Genomic DNA, 19283 nt, shown 5'->3' on the forward strand with positions numbered 1-19283 from the left:
CTCAGTTAACATAGTCATAGTTTTCATGCTTGCAAGCTAACTCAAAGTTTGTTACAAACCTTACTATCTGGTTAGTCAGCTAATGTGCCATTTACATTTATTGTGTCTCTTTATTTCCTCTTGGGTTAATAAATGTTTGTCAACATGGAGCGAGGCTTCTGCATCCTGTTCCTTGCTCTGGCCATCACATTGGATTGTTGTCTGGATTGTATTTAACCACTAAAAATGTATCCTAACTTAAAATAGTTTTGTAATATGTGAGTTATATTCAGAATTATGCACAACTAACTTTTATTGTTGTACATAAATTTGTTGTACCTATTGTTCCTTTGGCGATTAAAGAAAATGTGGGATTACAGTGTGTAGTCTTGCACTGTTTATGTGTGCTTCTTCATGTGTGTCAGTCTGTTAACTGTGTCTGCGTCTTGCCTCGTGTTCTTTGATTCATTTTGATTTAGTTTTGCTGGGCAAATAAGTCTTTGTGTTGGTGTCAAATCTGTACCCTTCGTTACAGAAGGCTTTGCTACACACATGGATATGGACAAGAGCAAACATCTAAGCAGAGTTGTCTGTTCAGAGGATGTGATGTTTGTCTGCAACGGTCACGACTGCAGCAACAATAGCAAACTTTACTACAGCGTGCTTCAACAGAGGATTCATTCAAGCAACAGCTGACTGCCCTCTGTACTTCTGAACTGGCTTCATTAAAACCTTTAGCATTTCTTATAGACTCACCACAGCATCCAGTCTTTCTCAGACTTCTATGTGCTTCTTAAAAAAGCACAATGTTCACATCTCTCAGAGATTATATCTTTGCCCCCCAAGTTTAAGGGTTTATGCCTTTTTTTCCACGTGCATATCCACATTTAGAGAAAACCCAGCTATAGAGTTCCTAGCGTGGTTCCTACTGTTTCCTAGGGTTAGGGTTAAGATTAGCTAGGGTTAGGGTTAAGATTAGCTAGGGTTAGGGTTAAGATTAGCTAGGGTTAGGGTTAACTATGGTTACTATGGTTAGAGTTAGGATTAGCCTACATTACTAGCCTAAGTACCAATGCTCTGAGCATTGTGGATTTATTGGATTACCCCTATTAAAGCACATACTCTCTCGCCCTCTCCTATCTCATACATCATCATTGTCTGCTGCCCTGGGGCATCTGAGCAAAGATTGCAGGTAATCCAAGTTGAGTTTTTGGAGTACTTCCAAATTAGTGCCCATCTGGGAAGGAGGAAAATGGAAAACATTATTCGTTAATGCCCAAGCAGCACCTGTGACATCATGCCAAATAACTTTCTGAAATGATGTTGCATTGTAACTACATTTAGAAATATGGAGAATATCATTGAAATAATTGCCTAACATTTCATCAAGTCTGTTATTACATTATATTAATGAAAAATTTACACACAATTCTTTATTGTCACAACATCACCCATTTTAGTAAGTGATGGCTGTGATGGGTTGCCAATAGCCCATTATCACAGCTCTAACACAATATGAAAGGCAAGATCAGATGTATAAAATTATGCTTTGTGTTCTCTGACCCATTTTGTCTCTATTACTAGCTTTTTAATTTAATTGGTATGTAGCTGTTTGTAGCTGTATGGAGCAGTTTGGGCTTTAAATAGCATACGGATTTAATGTGTGTGTATTTTGCCTTCCAGAAAAAGTTGACAACCTTAGTGGAAGTCTGCCGGAACAAAAGCAAGATTTCTTTCACTTCAGTTGTTCGGTAGTTCTTTCTTTCTTGATTCTGAAGTCCTGTTCCTTTTAGACATGGCTCATTGTTTCTCTCTGTCTCTTGCTCTCAATCTCTTTCCTTTTCTCCTCTAAACTCTACAGCTATTGGCCTTTACAGTTTCACCCTTATCTGCACAGGTTGCTGAGTGTTGCCGTGGTTATAAGCTATGGATTGATTAAAAAAGAACAATTTGATTATTGGTTACCTATCTCCCCACCCCCGACGAGACTGAATGAGCTCTTTGAGTGTAGCCTTCACCATGGCAACGTTTCATACCGTATAAGCGGTGAATTCTGTGTCCAGCAGTGGTGAGGTTAGTAGAGCTTGTGTGTGCTTTCCGTAATATGTACCGTACAGCTCAGAGCGAGAGATGTCACCCAGCACTGGTTAGCCAGTTGTAAGGAATTAGACACTTTTTACCTGTGCCAAGAAATATAGTAGATGCTGTTCTGTTACCTGCATTACAAATTCAGTGGTATCCAGTGAGGCTATTGCACAGGATAATAGTGAAGACTCTGCATAAAGAATATGACCTCCTGGTTGTAAGAGAATGTGTTATGGGATTTGTAGTATATGACATAACCCTTAAAGGCATACCTCAGGTCACTAATGATTTGTAGTATATGTCATAACCTTTAAAGGCATACCTCAGGTCACTAATGATTTGTGACCCTATTTCCTTGACCTCCTCAACCTCATTTATTTTCTTTCCTTTAGGCCTTTTCAATCTGGTCTGAAACATTGCAGGCAGCTGCTGCTTTGTGTACATTTATTTGTGTGGGTTTTCATGTTTGTAAATGTTAAACACTGCTGGGTACTGTACCCCAGAGGCTGAGACAGAAGAGTTGAACTGCTTAAATACCAGAGAAAACTCTTCATATCATTTTTTTTTCCATTTTCCATTTCTTTTCCATTTAAACACTATAAATATATTAATAGATTACTAAAACACACTATTTCTTCTGGCAAATTTTATCTTTTCTCTCAGCATTCTGTCAAGTCTGTATGGATTTAGTTGAAGGCGACTACAATGTCATCAGCTAATATACTGTATGTTATCTGGCAAAGGTTTACCATATGTCCATATATATATATATATGTGTGTGTATAAAAAAATTCCCGCCTCACCCTTCCAGTGGGGGGTCATATCTTTTTCCTTGCACTTGGGCCTTCTTCAAGAGGCCTGGCCGTTTGAGGGTGCTGCACAGTAATATAATAATAAAATGTTATTTATAAGCACCCAAGGTACCCAAGATTTCAAAGTACACAGAAACAGAATACCAAGTTAAATAATCAAACATAAAATAAATACATACATGAATAAAATCAAACAGTAAATCAACACTAGAATTTGAGTATTATTCAGAACTAGGTATACAGAAGGCAATCTGGAAAAGGTTGGTTTTCAACTGCTTTTTTTTTTTTCTTAAAGAGGAGGATGTGTTAGTCTGAAGATGTAACAGAACAGAGGTCCAGAGTCTTGAACCTGCAACACCAAAGGTGTTTTCAATAATGAAGAATAAATAATAACAACAAAAATACAATACTACAATTTTGTGCATATTTGCATATAATTGCTAGAGCTTATAAATAAACTGCATTTTCATATTCACCATATTTGGTGTTTTCCTCTCAAATACAAAAAAAGCCCTCAAAATACAACAAATGAACATAAATAGGACCTTGTGGCCTAGACTTTTTGCATAATATTAGAGAGGAATCACCAATAACTACTATACATATCCCCAAGCTGTAACGAGAGGAGGTTAAGCAGGATGCGAGGACGAGTCACACAGAACAGAAACATAAGTTTATTCACACAGAGCACAAAGACTACATAGCACTTAAGTTAACAACATCAAACACCAACAACAGACAACAGAGCAATAGGGGTTTATATACACACGTAAACGACAAACAGGTGTGACACATGGGAGCGTGGCCACACACACACACACACACACACACACACACGGGGAGACATTTGGGAAAGCACAAGCAAAGCTGGTGACACACTACTTTCTACTGGTAATAACAGAGATAATGTATGTGAAATGAAAAGCATTTTAAATGACAAAAAGAATGGTAAATGAAATTCCTGAGTAAACTGGTGATGTGTTAGAAAGCTAAAATACATTTAAATAACCAATTAAAAAAAAGCACCACACTTTTAATGGTTTTCAGGTTTAATCACAAAGGTCTACTTAAGGCTTCACAGATCTGCAGTAACTGAACAAGGGATAAATGCAGGGACAGACCTCACCAATCCAGAACAGCAGCACCAGAGAGACAGAAAAAGAGAGAAAGAGAAAGAGAAGAGTCCGAGTGCGCTTACTTCTCCATGAGCACTGCTGTTTCTTACAAGCGCTTCACAAAATTAATTTAAGTTACATATTTGAGGCTAAGACTTTGTTTATGTACAAATAAATATATGTGTGTTGAAACAAATTGCCATAAATTAGGGTAGGGCATTTGTGCTAGAACTTACAAAATTAATCTGGCTATCTCACTGGGTGATTAACCTTTACACTTCTGCCCTGCAATGATCAAATGTGCACAAATCAAATCATTTGATGCCCTTTTTATTAGTCGTTGGCATACACACGCAACTCTTTATCTCTGCGTGTCTCACTCTCTCTCTCTCGGTCTCACACACACACAAGCAAAAATTCCTAATGTAAAGACACAATAGAACAATAAGACCCATTAAAGAGATAGGCAGATAGAAGGAAGTATGAGAAATGGGAGCAATGAGATGGTTAAACTACTGAAGGAGGAGGAGAAAACTGACAAATGGGAGAGAGAGAGAGAGAGAGAGAGAGAGAGAGAGAGAGAAGGAGAGATAGAAAGCAAGGGGCGAGAGTGAAAGAGAGTGAAAGAGAGTGAGGGATCAGGATCGAGTATGAGAGAGGAAGAGCACAGCAGCACAGCAGCAGAGCAAGGCTGGCACGCGTGAAGTGAGAGCACTGGGTATTTACCCTGGTGCGTGTGCAGGGATTCGCTCATCAGAAAGATTTTAACCACCAACCATAATGGACAACACTGGGAAATGGAGGCCTTCACAGTAAGTTTCTTTAATTGTCTGTGAGTGTGAGTGTGAGTGTGTGTGTGTGTGTGTGTGTGCAATAAAGGTATGTGTGGATATTTGCATGCATGTACATATTTGTTCATCAGTAGGTACAGAGATGTTATTCATTTTTTAGCTCTTTCCCCTTGAGTGAGCAGATGTGTATGTGGGTGTGCGTGCGTGTGTGTGTGTGTGTGTGTGTGTGTGTGTGTGTGTGTGTATGAGCCCATTGATCTGTCTTTGTGGTCTGAGACTCAGGTGTAGAGGAAACAGCAATTACCTAAAGACCTCTGACTCTCTGACTGACTCCTCCCTTTTCCTCTTCCTCTCTTCCTCTTTCTGTAACCCCTCCCCTATTCCCACAACTGGATCAGGCAAAGTGAACCAAGACCTGTGGAAGACCAGGCTTGCACATCCTCTCTCTGCAGTTTACCAGCACCCATATGAGAAAAGGAAAAAGAGAGCTAGAGACTACACTTTCACTTTTTTTTGCGCTTTTCTGACTGAGAAGAAAGAGAATTTGTGTTGCCAGACGACTTTTACCCATCGACACGGCTTTCTTAGGAATACTTGCATAAGGACAACGGTGTGTGAGAAAGAGTGGCAGAGAAAAAGCACATGCTCCTGCATGGTTTCCCTGAACAGTGCACTAGTCATAATGCTGTGTGTCCTGTCAGAGCTGTGGTGAACAGAAGGGGCGGAGCATGCTGGAGCTTACACAGCCACTGGAATGGTTGCTGCTCTCTCAGCGCCCATCCCAATCTCACAGATAACCCAGCCACAAGGGGTGCTGTGAGAGACTCATCTCATTAGCCACATAATGAACCTGAGCAGGGACATTTCTGAACTTGCCATGGAGACCATCGTCTCCTCTGTGACACTCCTGCCCTTTGGGTCTGATCCAGAACTAAGTAAAGTAATTAGTAATGCTTCGCTCAGCTGTAACCAAAGTGAAATCAGTGCAGAGCCATTGTTGATCAGCAACCTGTCAGCTAGTGGTGGCTCCGGCCAAGGCACAGGGGGCTGTCCGACTGAAGGGGCAGAGCTTCAGCAGAAGAACTGGGCAGCACTCCTGATCTTGACTGTGGTGGTCATCACTGTCACAGGGAACATTCTGGTCATCATGGCGGTCACTCTGGAAAGGAAGTTGCAGAATGCCACCAACTACTTCCTCATGTCACTGGCCATTGCTGATATGCTATTGGGCCTCCTGGTCATGCCCGTCTCCATGGTTACCATCTTGTACGGTGGGTTGGCTTCTATTTCTCTGACAGCCCTGTTGTTGATATTGGTGCTGTTAAGTGCTAGTGCCATGCTGCATGAAATTTACTTTTCTCAACTATTGTTTGTTTTATGCAATATAGAGCTGTATCTCAAGATCTCAAGATGTCAAATGAATTGTCTTGATCTTATCACTCATTTGAGTCAATTTTTTTTTTTTGGTCTAGAACGCTATAGATTTGAACTCATAAAATATGTTGTCCATTAAGGACAGTGAGGATGGTGTATTTTCTGCCTTTATCCTTTATAAAAACCGTGCACATGAACTCCACATAACAGTGATCTCAAAATGATAGTTTATGTTATAGAATTAACAATACTTTAAAAGAGGCATTTGATGAATCTTTTGAAAGGAATAGAATGAAATATACAGACTTCGCGACTGAAGAGAGAGAACGTGGGTGGCAGGCATATATTAGGCCAGTATAGATAAATGCTAGTTGATCTATATCTACATCTATAGCCACATCTTTGCTTGTGGAATGTGGTTTTTAAAGCCGTATGCTAATGCTAGCTATGAAGGAATTACCAGAAGTGGCTGAAAGGGCTAGTCAGTAACGGTGGATGAGAAGTGGACAGACTAGTTAGAAAAATGCAGCAGAAAGGAGTGGCTGGTATGCCAGTGGGCCTGGGTACGACCACAGACACTGGGGAGATCAGTATGGATTTTATAATTTAGAGAATGATTGGATGCTCATGGCTAGTTCAGTGGGTACATACAGGGAGTTGAATTCAATGTTTTCTGTTGATGTAGTGTGTAAAGTCCACATTGAACTGGCTGCACTGAATAAAACTAGTAATTATTTGCATTCTCTTTAGCATATGGCCTTCCTAATGCTTTCTGTAAATCACCTGCTTTTCCCCGTGCACCTGACCAATGCTCCAATACTCTCTTAGCTGATTGCTTTAACAGGGTCAGTGGGGTTGGGCATGACCTTAGTCATCAGGGAGGCACATGTGCTTTATGTCTAAAGAGGTTCAATAAGTGAGAGGTCCGTGGTTTAAAAGTGAGCTTGTAGGGAGTTTGAGTCTCGGATGCCAGAGCGCATTATTGAGCCTTCCAGAGGGGTTTTGTCTTAATTCAATGAACAAGAGATGAAGGGAGATGCCTTACTGACAACCCTTGTGAAGAGTTTGTGAGGTAGCACATTCTACAAAGTTTATTATGAGTGAGGTGAGCAGGCTGGGCCTTATGTAAAACCCTAACAGTTTGGGACAGGATATTGGTCATTTCAACCTTTGTATAAAATGCATTTGTCTGACACAATCATTTGTGCATGTGTGGAGTCTTTCATATGGCTCTACACACACAATGCTGAAAGCCAGAAAGCTAGCGATATAGTTGCAGAGATAGTTACACCTATAACAGCTTGCACAGCTAAACAAAGACAGAAAAGACAGAAAAGAAGTAGAAAAGGCTATGAATAAAAAAAAAAACGTTAGATGAAGCTATCTAGGTATCTAGGTACAGCAGCTGTTTTGTTGGCAAAAATTATAAAAGAAATTAACTGAAATTTTTAAATAAACATTTAAAAATAACTGGCTGTGTATTAGTAGCAGAACCAATCAAAATCTACATTTCAGCTGGGGGGTGGGACATTCCCCCCAAAAGTGAAAGTAGTATAGCTGGATGGTAAGCAGATGGCTGCAGCTCACCTGTCTGGCAAATGTCTTTACTGCAAAGTACTAACTAATATACTTTGGCATCTGCTCCCTGACCCAGAGAGAAAGAGAGACACAGCAGGCTGTGGGCCTCCTTGCAACTGTAATTTGATGTTTGATGTTTAAGTGATTAAACTGTGCTATTTTGTCTGTGTATGGTTTGCTTTAGGTGTGTCCTTTTTAATTAGTTAATTTAACATAGCTTTTGACTACTGTGATTGTGGTGTGCTTTCTTTTAGTTATCCTCTCCTGTTTTCCCCTTTTTGATCATTAAACTGCTGTGCAGCATTGAACAAGTAAAATGGCATCTCATGTTTTTTTGTTGGTTTGTTTTTTTGCTGACACCACACTGATGTCAGAAGTGGGATGGCGCTGCAGAGCTAGAAGCAATCGAGCAGCACATCAAAAAATTTGAAAGCAGATGGTGAAGGAGACACAGCCCAGAGGAAGGGGTAACGAGTGCTATACTAGCCCCATACCTGATCACCAAGTCATGAATTTCCATACATTTCATTTAAAAAGGGGAAACACTCTCAAATGCCACTATTGCACATTATTTCAAATCGGGACAATGTTTTCAGTAAAAGAAAGTTTTAGTACTCTGTTTTATTTTTGTTTTCTTTGCTATGTAAATCAAAAAAATATATAATATATATATATATTTATTATTATTATTATTATTATTAACAAAAATAAATAAGATAAAGCAATGGAATCCAAGAAAAAATGACAATAGTCTTTTATGTGTTACTTAAAATAGCAGCAAAATCTCACTGTTCAGTTACCTATAACCAATACTTTATATACTTACAGCACTAAACAAATTTTTAGACTATGTATAAATATGGATATTACTACTGTGGAGAAGCTTTGTGATCACTCTGTATTTGTTTCATGGACATAATAGGAGACTGAACTAGTCAACTATCACCTGTCAGTCTTTGAATTCCGGGACGTTTATCTGACAGATATTCGTCTATGTTTGACGTATTGCCTCCCTTTGTGAGACATACTTGTACTTTACAATGGTACTGTTGTGTTTAGGGGGCTCACCTTTTTATCAACTTTGAAGCTGAAATATCTTCATGTTTCACTTCATGTGCACCCCCCCCCCCACCACCATTTTGTCAATAATTCCAGGTGTTGCTGAAGCTGCAGCCTTGTTTCAGCACAAAACAAAAGTGATACACTCTCTCTACAGTTACTCTTGACTCACTTCATGCTTGCAGCATGCTACAAGCTCAGTCAGGGTTGTTTCCTGGAATGTCACACAAACCAACAGCAATGTCATTGCTGCCTGCATTGTGCTTAAATAAACATATTCCTATTAACAAGAGCAAATAACCATTCACAAAATAAAGTATTAAGTACTTGACTAGTAAATCAAAAAGTTACCAGTTGAAGCACCACCAATGCCAAGTTGCCACTGCTGGGCCGTTTAATGGTCAATTGCTCAAACCATATTCAGTCATAAGCTGCTTTGGATAAAAGCTAAATGCCATAAATGTATAGTACCAGTTTTAAAACTCTACATCTATGGTAATTTTTAAGTATCAGTATACCGTGCAATACTACGCCTGGTTAGCCATATCCTACTGGGAGAGAGGATGAATGTGTTGGCTTCTTAGCCTTCGAGAAGAGTGCAAAGGTGGAGTTAGCATTGGAACACTTCCTGAATGAATTGTTGCCAGAAGAGGCAACATGTTCAATTCACTGCATCAGTCAGTCTCCATGTAGCGGCCGCTAAGGCAGAGAGAGCAGAACTCATCCTTGACACAAAGACACTGCAGCGAGGAGCAAAGTGCTATGCAGCAAAGAAACTTGAGGAAGACATTACTTACTCAGTGGCTCTTGAATGAGTAACCGTGGAATGACTGGCGTGCTGGTGGTGCAGAAAAAGGATGTGGAGGCTAATCCTCCAAACTGGAACCAGTGGGAAACGAGGTGTGGGGCTGCTCAGTGAGTGGTGCGAAGCTTCCAGCAAAGAAAACCCTCAGAAGTGTAGGCTTTGGATCAATTTGAACACAAATGGAGAACAGCTCACTGCTCTCATCGACACAGGCTCATCAGTGTCACTACTGTGGCCCAGAGTCACCTGAGGACTGTGAAGTGACGACTGTTCAACTCAAGTCCATCGCTGGCAGCAGAGTGGATGTGAAGCGGAAAAGCAGCTCCTAGTCATTGTAGGGGGTCTCTTCTGAGACCCAAGTGAAGTTAGCAAACCATGTGTCTGAAATTTAATCGAACAGGTCTCAACCAGTTTGTGCTGTTGAATTTTTCATTTGTGCTGCTTTATTTTTTTGAGATGTAAACCTTTGTTGTTATGTAATCAGTGTGAGGGTGGCACCCCAAATAAGTCAGATTTTAACCAAACCAGTCCCAATCATGTGCTGTAAAATTTGTGTACGTCACTAGGGTTCGCATTTGTGCTGTTAAAATAATCAATCTAATATTTAAAAGTCACCCAGAAGTCCATTTATGATTTACTTTATATTGAATAGATATTTGCATTTTTGTCATGAATTTTGTCCATAATTCATCATTGTGTTCATCATCTTCAATTTGCTTTATATTAAAATTAATATATTTAATTATGGGTTGAAGGTGAGATATACCTGTTTGTTTCTGTCTCATGAATGACTGATGAATTAAACTAGATAGGTGTGTGTTTACATGCTGAAAAGAGAAGCTTTTTCATTTTGAATATTCTCCACCATGCTTTCAGAATTGTAGAAATTACTGTTTTCTAAAGCAGGGATATTTAATTGCTAGAATGGCAGATCAGATACTGTAATTGATTGACATTATGATTGTTTTATTTTTAACCAAGGATTATCATATTTATTATACTGAATCCATTCATATTGTAACTTTAAATAGTATACACAAATCGGGTGCTTCTAGTCCTCCTTTAGGTTTTTTTCCTGTAATGTGGCTAGTTTAATTCTGGGTTTCTTAGTTTGAATGTTATAATTACAGAGAATAATGAAAAACTGTTTGGCTGTTGGTTAAACCGGAATCATAAAGAAGAAATAATTGTCTTTGGGTAGTACTGATGTTTTGATTGTTGCTATTCTGTCGATGAAAGAAAAGTTTTTTTGAATGCTGTGTTGAAGTTAAACTAGAGATGCTACAATACCAGTTTTTCTGTACTGATTTGATACAGATATTTTGTATTTGAATGTTGCCCGATATTAATACTGATCTGATATTTTTTCTTTAAAAACTACCATGGAGCTGTAGTTCAGTTGTAAGGGTGACACTTGGACTGCTAGGGAATTTGTGTGAGGTGTATTATATATGCTATATTTTTACAGCTATCATGCATATAACTTAAATATAAATAAATTATTTTTAAAAAGAACAAAAAAAACCTCTCTCTCTCTCTCTCTCTCTCTCTCTCTCTCTCTCTCTTCAGTATGGCTGCCTCACTTACTGGCTCCTGAAATTCGTACTATAATTGTCTGCATTTTTGCTCATTACTGAATGCAAGTGACTTACACAGCAACTTAATAGTGATCTTTTAAATAGTCTTCTTTCAATTTCATCAGTAAATTGTTGTTCTACCCACTACAAAGCCCCCACACAGCAGGCACAGGTAAAGAGTCTACCTGTACTACGAATCTCTCTTCACTCAATCTCAATCTCTTCACTTAACCAATAGAAAAGTAGTGTGCTAACAATTACAAGATGGCTATTCTTTCTAGCCAAAAAAAAAAAAAAGATCTACAGACCAAATTAGCTGAAATTAACTTTTTCTCCAACTCCTTTTTCAAATTACCCAGTCCACCATAGAACTCAGCAGACCTCTGGCAAATTTAGCAGCTCTTCCACTTTTTCATGTGATTTTAATATACTGAAGTAATTACATTTATAAATTTAGAGAAGGACAGTGCTTTAAATGTTCTTTGCCTTCTCTGGCTCAGTTTTCTGTCAGGTTTCTGCTGCTCATTCTCCTTTCCCCAACCCCTGAACTTGCTTTACTTTACTTCAAACTGGAAACGTTTTTTTTAAAGAATCTATAAAATAAATCACTTGGACGCAGATCCATAGCAGTGAAAAGTGCTATATTCAATATTTTGTCTCCTTTATAATGCTCTCACTAAAAGGCAGATAACCTGGTCCCTCCAATGATAGTAATATAAGTCATGACGTGTGAGTGCATGAGTATTTGCATTTGAACATAATAATTCTAATCTTTAAATGTAATAAAAACTTTAGTTAAACTTCGTGTTTAAACTGCTCAAATTAACCTGGCTGTTCTCATGTGACCTGCGGTGCGCTGCTGCAAAGTATAGCAGTGGTATTTACAGGCTGGATTGTGACGGTATCAGATTGTCACCTGTAAAAATTCTTCTCCCAATATGATCCAAAAGTCATTGCTGACATTGTCTCAGTTCTAGTACATGGTATCGGATCTGTGCCATCTCTAGTCTGAATGTTTTTGTGTTTTCCATGGAATGGTATAATTGTTGATTTTGAGCAGTTGATGGAATAACTTTATTCAGTTAGAATTTTATTCGATTTAATGACTGTAATGGTCTTTGTTGGCTGAGTAATACAATCTACTAAAAGGCTTATTTTGAGTGCTACACTACAAGTTTTGATATGTTATGATTTTGTTTGATTGGTGCAGGATATGTTTTAAAAAGATGATTCTGTTGAGCAACCCTGTCTAGTACCTCTGTGTAATGTGAACTGCTATGATGTTATGCCATTGGAGATTACTGTGGCCAGTAGTAATTAATACAGTTGCAATCAAAGTTATTCAACACCCACTGCAATATAGTCTTCACCTGTTTCACCAACCATGAACAATTTAATTCTCAACACAACTAATTTAACAAGTTTTTTTTTTTTGTCAAAGTCAACACAACATGCCACTTTTAATGACAACTGCGGTCTCAGAATTATTCAACCCCTTGAACAGAATCCCTCATGAGAGCACAATTTTCAAATCAGGTGTTGCCTCACACCTGATGCAACAAATCAAAGACTTCATTAGTTGCATCACGTGTGCTTGAGATAAAACACATCAAGTACCTGGACTGGATAAGTCAAGAGAGCTGTCCAAAATGTTGAGATCACTGCCTGGCACAAACAAGGAAAAGGATACAAAAAGATAGCAAAGGCACTGAATGTTACTAGAAATACACTTGGAGGCATAGTTCAAAAGTTCAAAGTTAAAGGAACATTGACTACATTTACTGGACATGGCAGAAAGAGGAAACAGCAGCTGTCACCAGACTCTTGAGGCAGGTGGTCAAAAACCCTGAAGTGATTACAAAAGATATGCAACAAAATTCAGTGGCAGCAGGCAATTAAGTTTCATTTTACACTGTAAGGTGCATACTAAATGGTGAACCTCTCCATACCTGAACTCCATGATGCACACCTGTACAGATACAAAAGAACAAGAAAAGTGGCACCAGTATGTACAGAGCCATAAAAATAAGACACATATTATTGGGCTTTCTTTTCTGTGGAGTGATGAAGCAAAACCGGAACTTTTCAAGCCTGTGGATCAGCAGTATGTCTGGAGGAGAACGAATGAAGAATTATGAATTATGGCAGTGGCTCGGTGATGCTCTGGAGCCGTTCTGCTTCCTCTGGCACTGGAAACCTGCAGTGTGAGGAGGGCAGGAAGCATTCAATCAAGCATCAGGAAACCCAAAGAGAAAACATCAGGCCTTTTTTGAAGAAGCAGATGTTTGGGCATCATTGGACCTTCTGGCAGGGCAATGATCTCTAGTATACCTAAAAGTCCACAAAAACTTTGTTTCAGAGAAACTCCTGGAAGATTCTGGAGTGGCCATCACAGTTGACTTATCTGAACCCCACTGAAAATTGTGGTAGAATTTGAAGAAAGTGGTGGCAGTACTAGTTGTTTTAAAATGCAAATATATCATTACACAAACAATACAATCAAGCCTTTTAATAACAAACTTCACTAATTTACAGTATAACCAGTCAGTCATTCATACAAACAAAAAGCTACATAAGTAAGCCTGCCATCAACAAAATACAACATTCTGTAATAATATATAAAATGTGTCACTGCCATATGCCATCTGAAGGTCAAAAGGTTGGAATCTCAGCTTATCTGGTTTCATTACAGACATTTGGTACCCTTTTTCAAGTAAACAAAATGCATAAAGCTAATGCACTGCTATAAGGTGCTTCAAATATACAGTCATCCTCCCTGTGACACTGAGAGAGAACAATATTTTGATTATGTCCAACAACAGTACCATCAAATTCAAGTGTCTGTTCCCCTCTGGAACAACATCCCTAAATATTAGAGTAATGTTTAAAAATGTAAAACCTTGATGCTCAGATACAACCCAGATGCTCACCAACAAAGCCAAAAATGGACCAGCCTCTCCAGACATGATGTCAATGGTCAAAGCCAGATTCGTACCATGAGGACTTCGAACCTTGAGTACTTCAAACTTCAAGTATGTCTCAGCTTGAAACTCCATGCTTCAAGTCTCATGGAAGACAAGCATTGAGACTTTTCTCTCTGTCCTGGCTTCCTGATGGTGGAACCAACTTCAGCCAGCAGAGTCCCTTGCAGTCTTCAAATGCAGAGTGAAGACCCATCTATTTGTGGAATATTTAATTGACCACTGATCCTGCACCTATGTTAACTATGAGTAACTGAAATTCTAGTACTTACTGTAGGGTATTGTTTCTTGCTATTTTTGTTGAGATAAAGCTTATATGTGTGTTTTGGCATCAGCATTGATTCCTCTATTTCAACAGAATTCTAGTTCAATGGTATCTTGAAATCTAACTTACTGTACTGGCTAGGATGTATTCAATGAGTAAATGACCACGCACTTTTGTAAGTCGATCTGGACAAGAGAGTCTGCTAAATGCCTTAAACGTAAATGTAAATGCAATGGTGGCACAGAATGACATTTTTGTTCCAGTGCCAACAAGTAAAAATGGAGCATTTAACCAAACAAAGAAAACCAACCAGATACTAACCAACATTATGACTGCCAGCAAGCTGTCGAGTTGCTAGTGTTTAGCTAGCATTCTTAGCAGTTAGTTTGCATACACAACACCTTGATATCTAACAACAATCCAGCAAGAAAATGAGATGCTACTGCAGAGGCTAGCTAGATGGCCACCTGGACATTTCTGAGAACTAAAATCATATAAAAATGACTGTTTAAAAACAAAAAGCAAAACCACAATTATAATAGTGTAGTGCAGTGGCAGACTGCTGCCACTTACAGGTAATGAGCATAAAATGTAGCTACTGAGGAAGTGCATAATTTTATACAGATAAACTCTGCCTACTGGATATGGTCTGAAGTTCATTATGCCTCCAAGGTAGAGTAGCCTTCATAATAATTTAGATTAGTGCTTGTGTACATGCTTGAGCAGATGAGACACATGCAGGCAGAAGAACAACACACAAACTCCAATCAAGCGATAGCTAGGCCAGTAATTGATCACAGGTCACTGAAATTGTGAGGTAATAGTGCTAACCACTGTGTTGTGATCTTTATTTCAAAATATTTCATTCAGCTTAATCTTTTTTTAAAAAACAAATTTGCTACATGGGTAAAATGATTATAGTATGACATTTAGTTTCGTGAATAATTATGTATCAAATTGTACTACACAGTCTAATTAAAGGTTAGGTACATTTGTGTATACATGCATATATCAATAATATATGAGTGCATTTGTGACGCTTCAAGGACAACCAGGATGCGGGGACGAGGCATGATAAAACTTTCATTTCTCTTACTAACACACAACACATACGACAACCTCACAATGCTGTGCACAACTCAAACACCAACAACACGCACTACAACACAGGAGACATATATACACTCAAGATGATTACACCTAACACAGAACAGGTGAACGACATGAGAGGGCGTGGCAACAGAGACGAACACACACACAAAGACATTTGAGGAGGGGGCGGGGCCGTGACATGACAGCATTTCTCTTAGTTCATGCTTAAAATACTCTCTATGTAGACAGAATAGGAACCCCAAGCCTCTGGCAAAATATGTCCAGTGCCAATTTCACACATAATGCAGAAAGCTGTGGAGGGAAGATGAGAAGTTGGGTTGACCAGCTACACCTGCACAGGAAAATGTTTGCAAACACTCATATAACTACACAGGCTATGGCAACTTCATCTCCTGTGAGCTGGGATTAATGGGTTTACTGAGTCAGTTCTGGTTTAGTGATTTAGTATTAATGGGTTTATTGAGTCAGTTCTGGTTTAGTGAATTAGTATTATTGGGTTTATTTAGTCACTTCTGGTTCTGTGATTTAGGATCAATGGGTTTATTGAGTCAATTCTGGTTCTGTGATTTAGGATTAATAGGTTTATTGAGTCAATTCTGGTTCTGTGATTTAGGATTAATGGGTTTAGTGAGTCAATTCTGGTCCTGGTGCTGTGACTCATGTGTCATTTGATTGCTTAAGGCAGTGAATGTAAGAGCATCTGTGACCGAGTGGTGGAAATGTGAGACCAGTTCTGTGTCCTTTATTTGTTGTTTATCGCTTAGTTCCTCTCTTGTCTTAGTTCCTCTTTCTTTAGCTCCTCTTTTTTACCCTCTTTTCACTCTGCCTTTCTGTCTCTCACACTTGCCATTGATTCTCATGCTTTTCCTGATCTGTCCTGGTCTCCCTCTGAGGGGAGGCTCTCTGGCAGCTCTGTATCCCTGTGGAGCCCAGTTCATATCTGCAGACTCAAAGTGCTGCCCAGATTGCCGGGTTTATTTGGTAACCTGCATGACAAAGAGAAAGATCATGTGTGTGTGTGTTTGTATGTGAAGCAGAGGTGCAGATTGGTGACAGGGGCTGGGGGAGGGGGGGTGCACACGTGCACATAATCAAGGCTTTGATTTCTATTGTGTGATGTGATTAATACTGCTGCATCAAACAGCTTTTCTCTTTCTCAGGATGGTTTTTATCATTCATCTTTACCTTACCTTCTTTCTTCTCATCTTTCTTTATCCTGATCATTTCCATTGTATGTTTGGTACTTTCTTCTATTCCTGGGCTCCATATTCTAAACACCATCACAAACTGATTCACCTTGAATATTATTTGAACATACTTGTTGTTCATAAATATTTGAATGCTTACTGTGTGTTGTTGTTTGGTCCAATGAAGTCCAGTGCTACTCCGCTTATGAAACTCTCAGAATATGATGGTACTTTTAGCAGTTAGAAACCATGAAAAGAATATTTTATTGTGAACACTGAACATTAACAAAGTACGAGGAAGCTGGTTAAGGTTATAGGTGAGTAGGGACAGCAGAGTGGACCGTTCTTATTTACTGGCAATGAATTGTTTGTTCTGTATTGGTTGAATTCTTACTCACCTTCACAGGATTTGTGGGGTCATCTTCCAGGCACAAAGGGAAGAGAGATGAGGGTTTGCAAAAGTGTCTCGCTTAGAACTCCACATTAATGGCATGCAGTCTAGCCATCCAAAGCAAGGATGCTGAACAGCCAATATAGGAATGTAGCACTCCCTACCTCTTAACTACTTCCTTGTAGGTAAGGTGAGTTAATTTTCATCTGCACAACTATGTATTATGATTATGATGGTTAGGCTCTCCTGTCTAATCAGGATAATGTGGTTCTACTATAGTCCACTAGTCATTAGGTCTACTAGCTAATTATCTCATTTCAAGCTTTAGTAAAACTCTTCCCTGAAACATTAAAACAGTCAACTGTCCCATACAATGAAATCAAAAGGAATAGAGATTAGTATTTTCACCAATGAGCTCAGTTACTGCTTAAACCACACATATTCTTTCGTGTAAAGGCATTCCTGAGAAATCACATTTCAACAAAGAACATTACATATTTCAGACAATGCCACCTAGCTAACTAGGCTGTGCAGTAACCTCTGAGCGTTGATTAGCTCATATGCTAGCACTCAGCCTAAGACACTCGTTGAACATGATGCTCTGTGCTGGAGTTTTCTTCAGCTCTCCTGTGTCCTCAGCAGTGGGTGGACAAGACCATCTGACCATCCAACCCCACAACTCCATATTTCAGACTTATTCATCTCCCTTTAATCTTTGCCATCTCCCATCACCCCTCTCCTTCCTCACTTTCCCCTCCTTCCCGAAGTCACCCTGATTGGCTCATCCTAACATTCAGTGACAAAGTAACAGACCAATCAATAACGCTCATAAATCAAGTATACTAACGAAAAACTAAACAATTTCACCGTTTCTCTTTCAAACAATGAGAAGAAAGAAAAGAAATATATACATATACTTACACACACACACATTCCTTTCCCCACAGGGCTACATCCTCCCCCTCTAACCGTCTGGATGTCCTCATCAGACGTCCACTCCATTTTCCAACAATAAAACTACCTAGTCTACCTAGTTTCTAGGAATCGTCACTTCTACCTTACTTCTATCCTGGATCTTGGGCATAACTTAATAAAGATGCCTCTATGCATTACAGTAATTGGCTCATCACATATTCTAATATATTTATCGTAAGTAAGCCTCAGAACTGATTTTCGCTTTCTCTTAGACTGGGTTTGCAGTCCATGTTGAGCCTTAGGACTCTCTCTAGAGCTGGATCTCTGACTAATGGGGAATATCAGAATCACTTTCCCTCCCTTTCCTCTTCAGGCTCAGATTCTGATTCAGTGGTCCCAATGAGATGATCCCTACTCTCTCTTTACACCTGACCATATGGATCAGGGCTATTAATCTCACTGTCACTTTGCTTTGATACATTATTTTGGGAATGGTAAGACAGCATCCTTTGTAAAAGCCTGAGCAGGTTTATGTACCCTGGCACACTTTTGCTCTGATGATGAATATACTGACTCTTCAGACTCTCCACTTGGTTGTTTGAACCTTTTGGCTTTCACTCTTACTCTGGGAGCGTGTCTTCCACAGTGCCCAACGTTCTTCCGTAGCATCAGGACAACACAGCCTTACTGTTTGTTGAACTGGCAAAAGGTTATCTCTATGGAGAGTTCTGTCCCCTCCTTTGGTGTCTGACTCTTTACTTGTTTATCATAGACTCTCTTGATCCTCTGATTAATTTTGTTGGAAGCCTTGGTAGCCAGTTGGTATCCTCGCTGAAGATCTTTCTTTAGCTTCCCCACATACCACACATAGTCTCTTATTGCAATACAATGAGGGGAGATCCTGAAGCAAAGGTCCACAGGAAGCCAGGCCTCTCTCAAACATTGAGTAGTAGAGAGAATATCTAGTGGCATCACTCCTTGTACTATTATAGGCGTGGACTACATGCTGACTCCACGTATTTCTCATCTCCTATCCTAAGGTACCGAGCATGGACAGCAGCGTCCAGTTAAAACGCTCTGGTTGTGGGTCTGCCTGGGGGTGATATGAAGTTGTGCGGGACTTACTCACACCCAGCATCTTCAGTAGGTCTTGAATTAGCCTGCTTTCAAAATCCTGCCCCTGATCAGAGTGGATCCTTGCAAGCAATCTGTAATGAATAAAGAACTTCTATACCGGTGTTTTAGCCATAGTGGCT

General features: G+C 39.4%; 1 protein-coding gene across 1 annotated transcript in view; it reads left to right on the forward strand.

The window, feature by feature from the left end:
* Nucleotides 1–5626: 5626 nt before the first annotated feature.
* htr2aa (5-hydroxytryptamine (serotonin) receptor 2A, genome duplicate a) overlaps nt 5627–19283 on the forward strand; it is a 29589-nt gene continuing 15932 nt past the window's right edge. The window contains exon 1 of the mRNA XM_027023301.2: nt 5627–6053. Coding sequence (XP_026879102.2) covers nt 5627–6053 — 427 coding nt within the window. The remainder of the gene's footprint in view (nt 6054–19283) is intronic.

This window comes from Electrophorus electricus, chromosome 25 (assembly GCF_013358815.1).
Source record: "Electrophorus electricus isolate fEleEle1 chromosome 25, fEleEle1.pri, whole genome shotgun sequence".
NCBI classification, from domain to species: Eukaryota; Metazoa; Chordata; class Actinopteri; order Gymnotiformes; family Gymnotidae; genus Electrophorus; species Electrophorus electricus.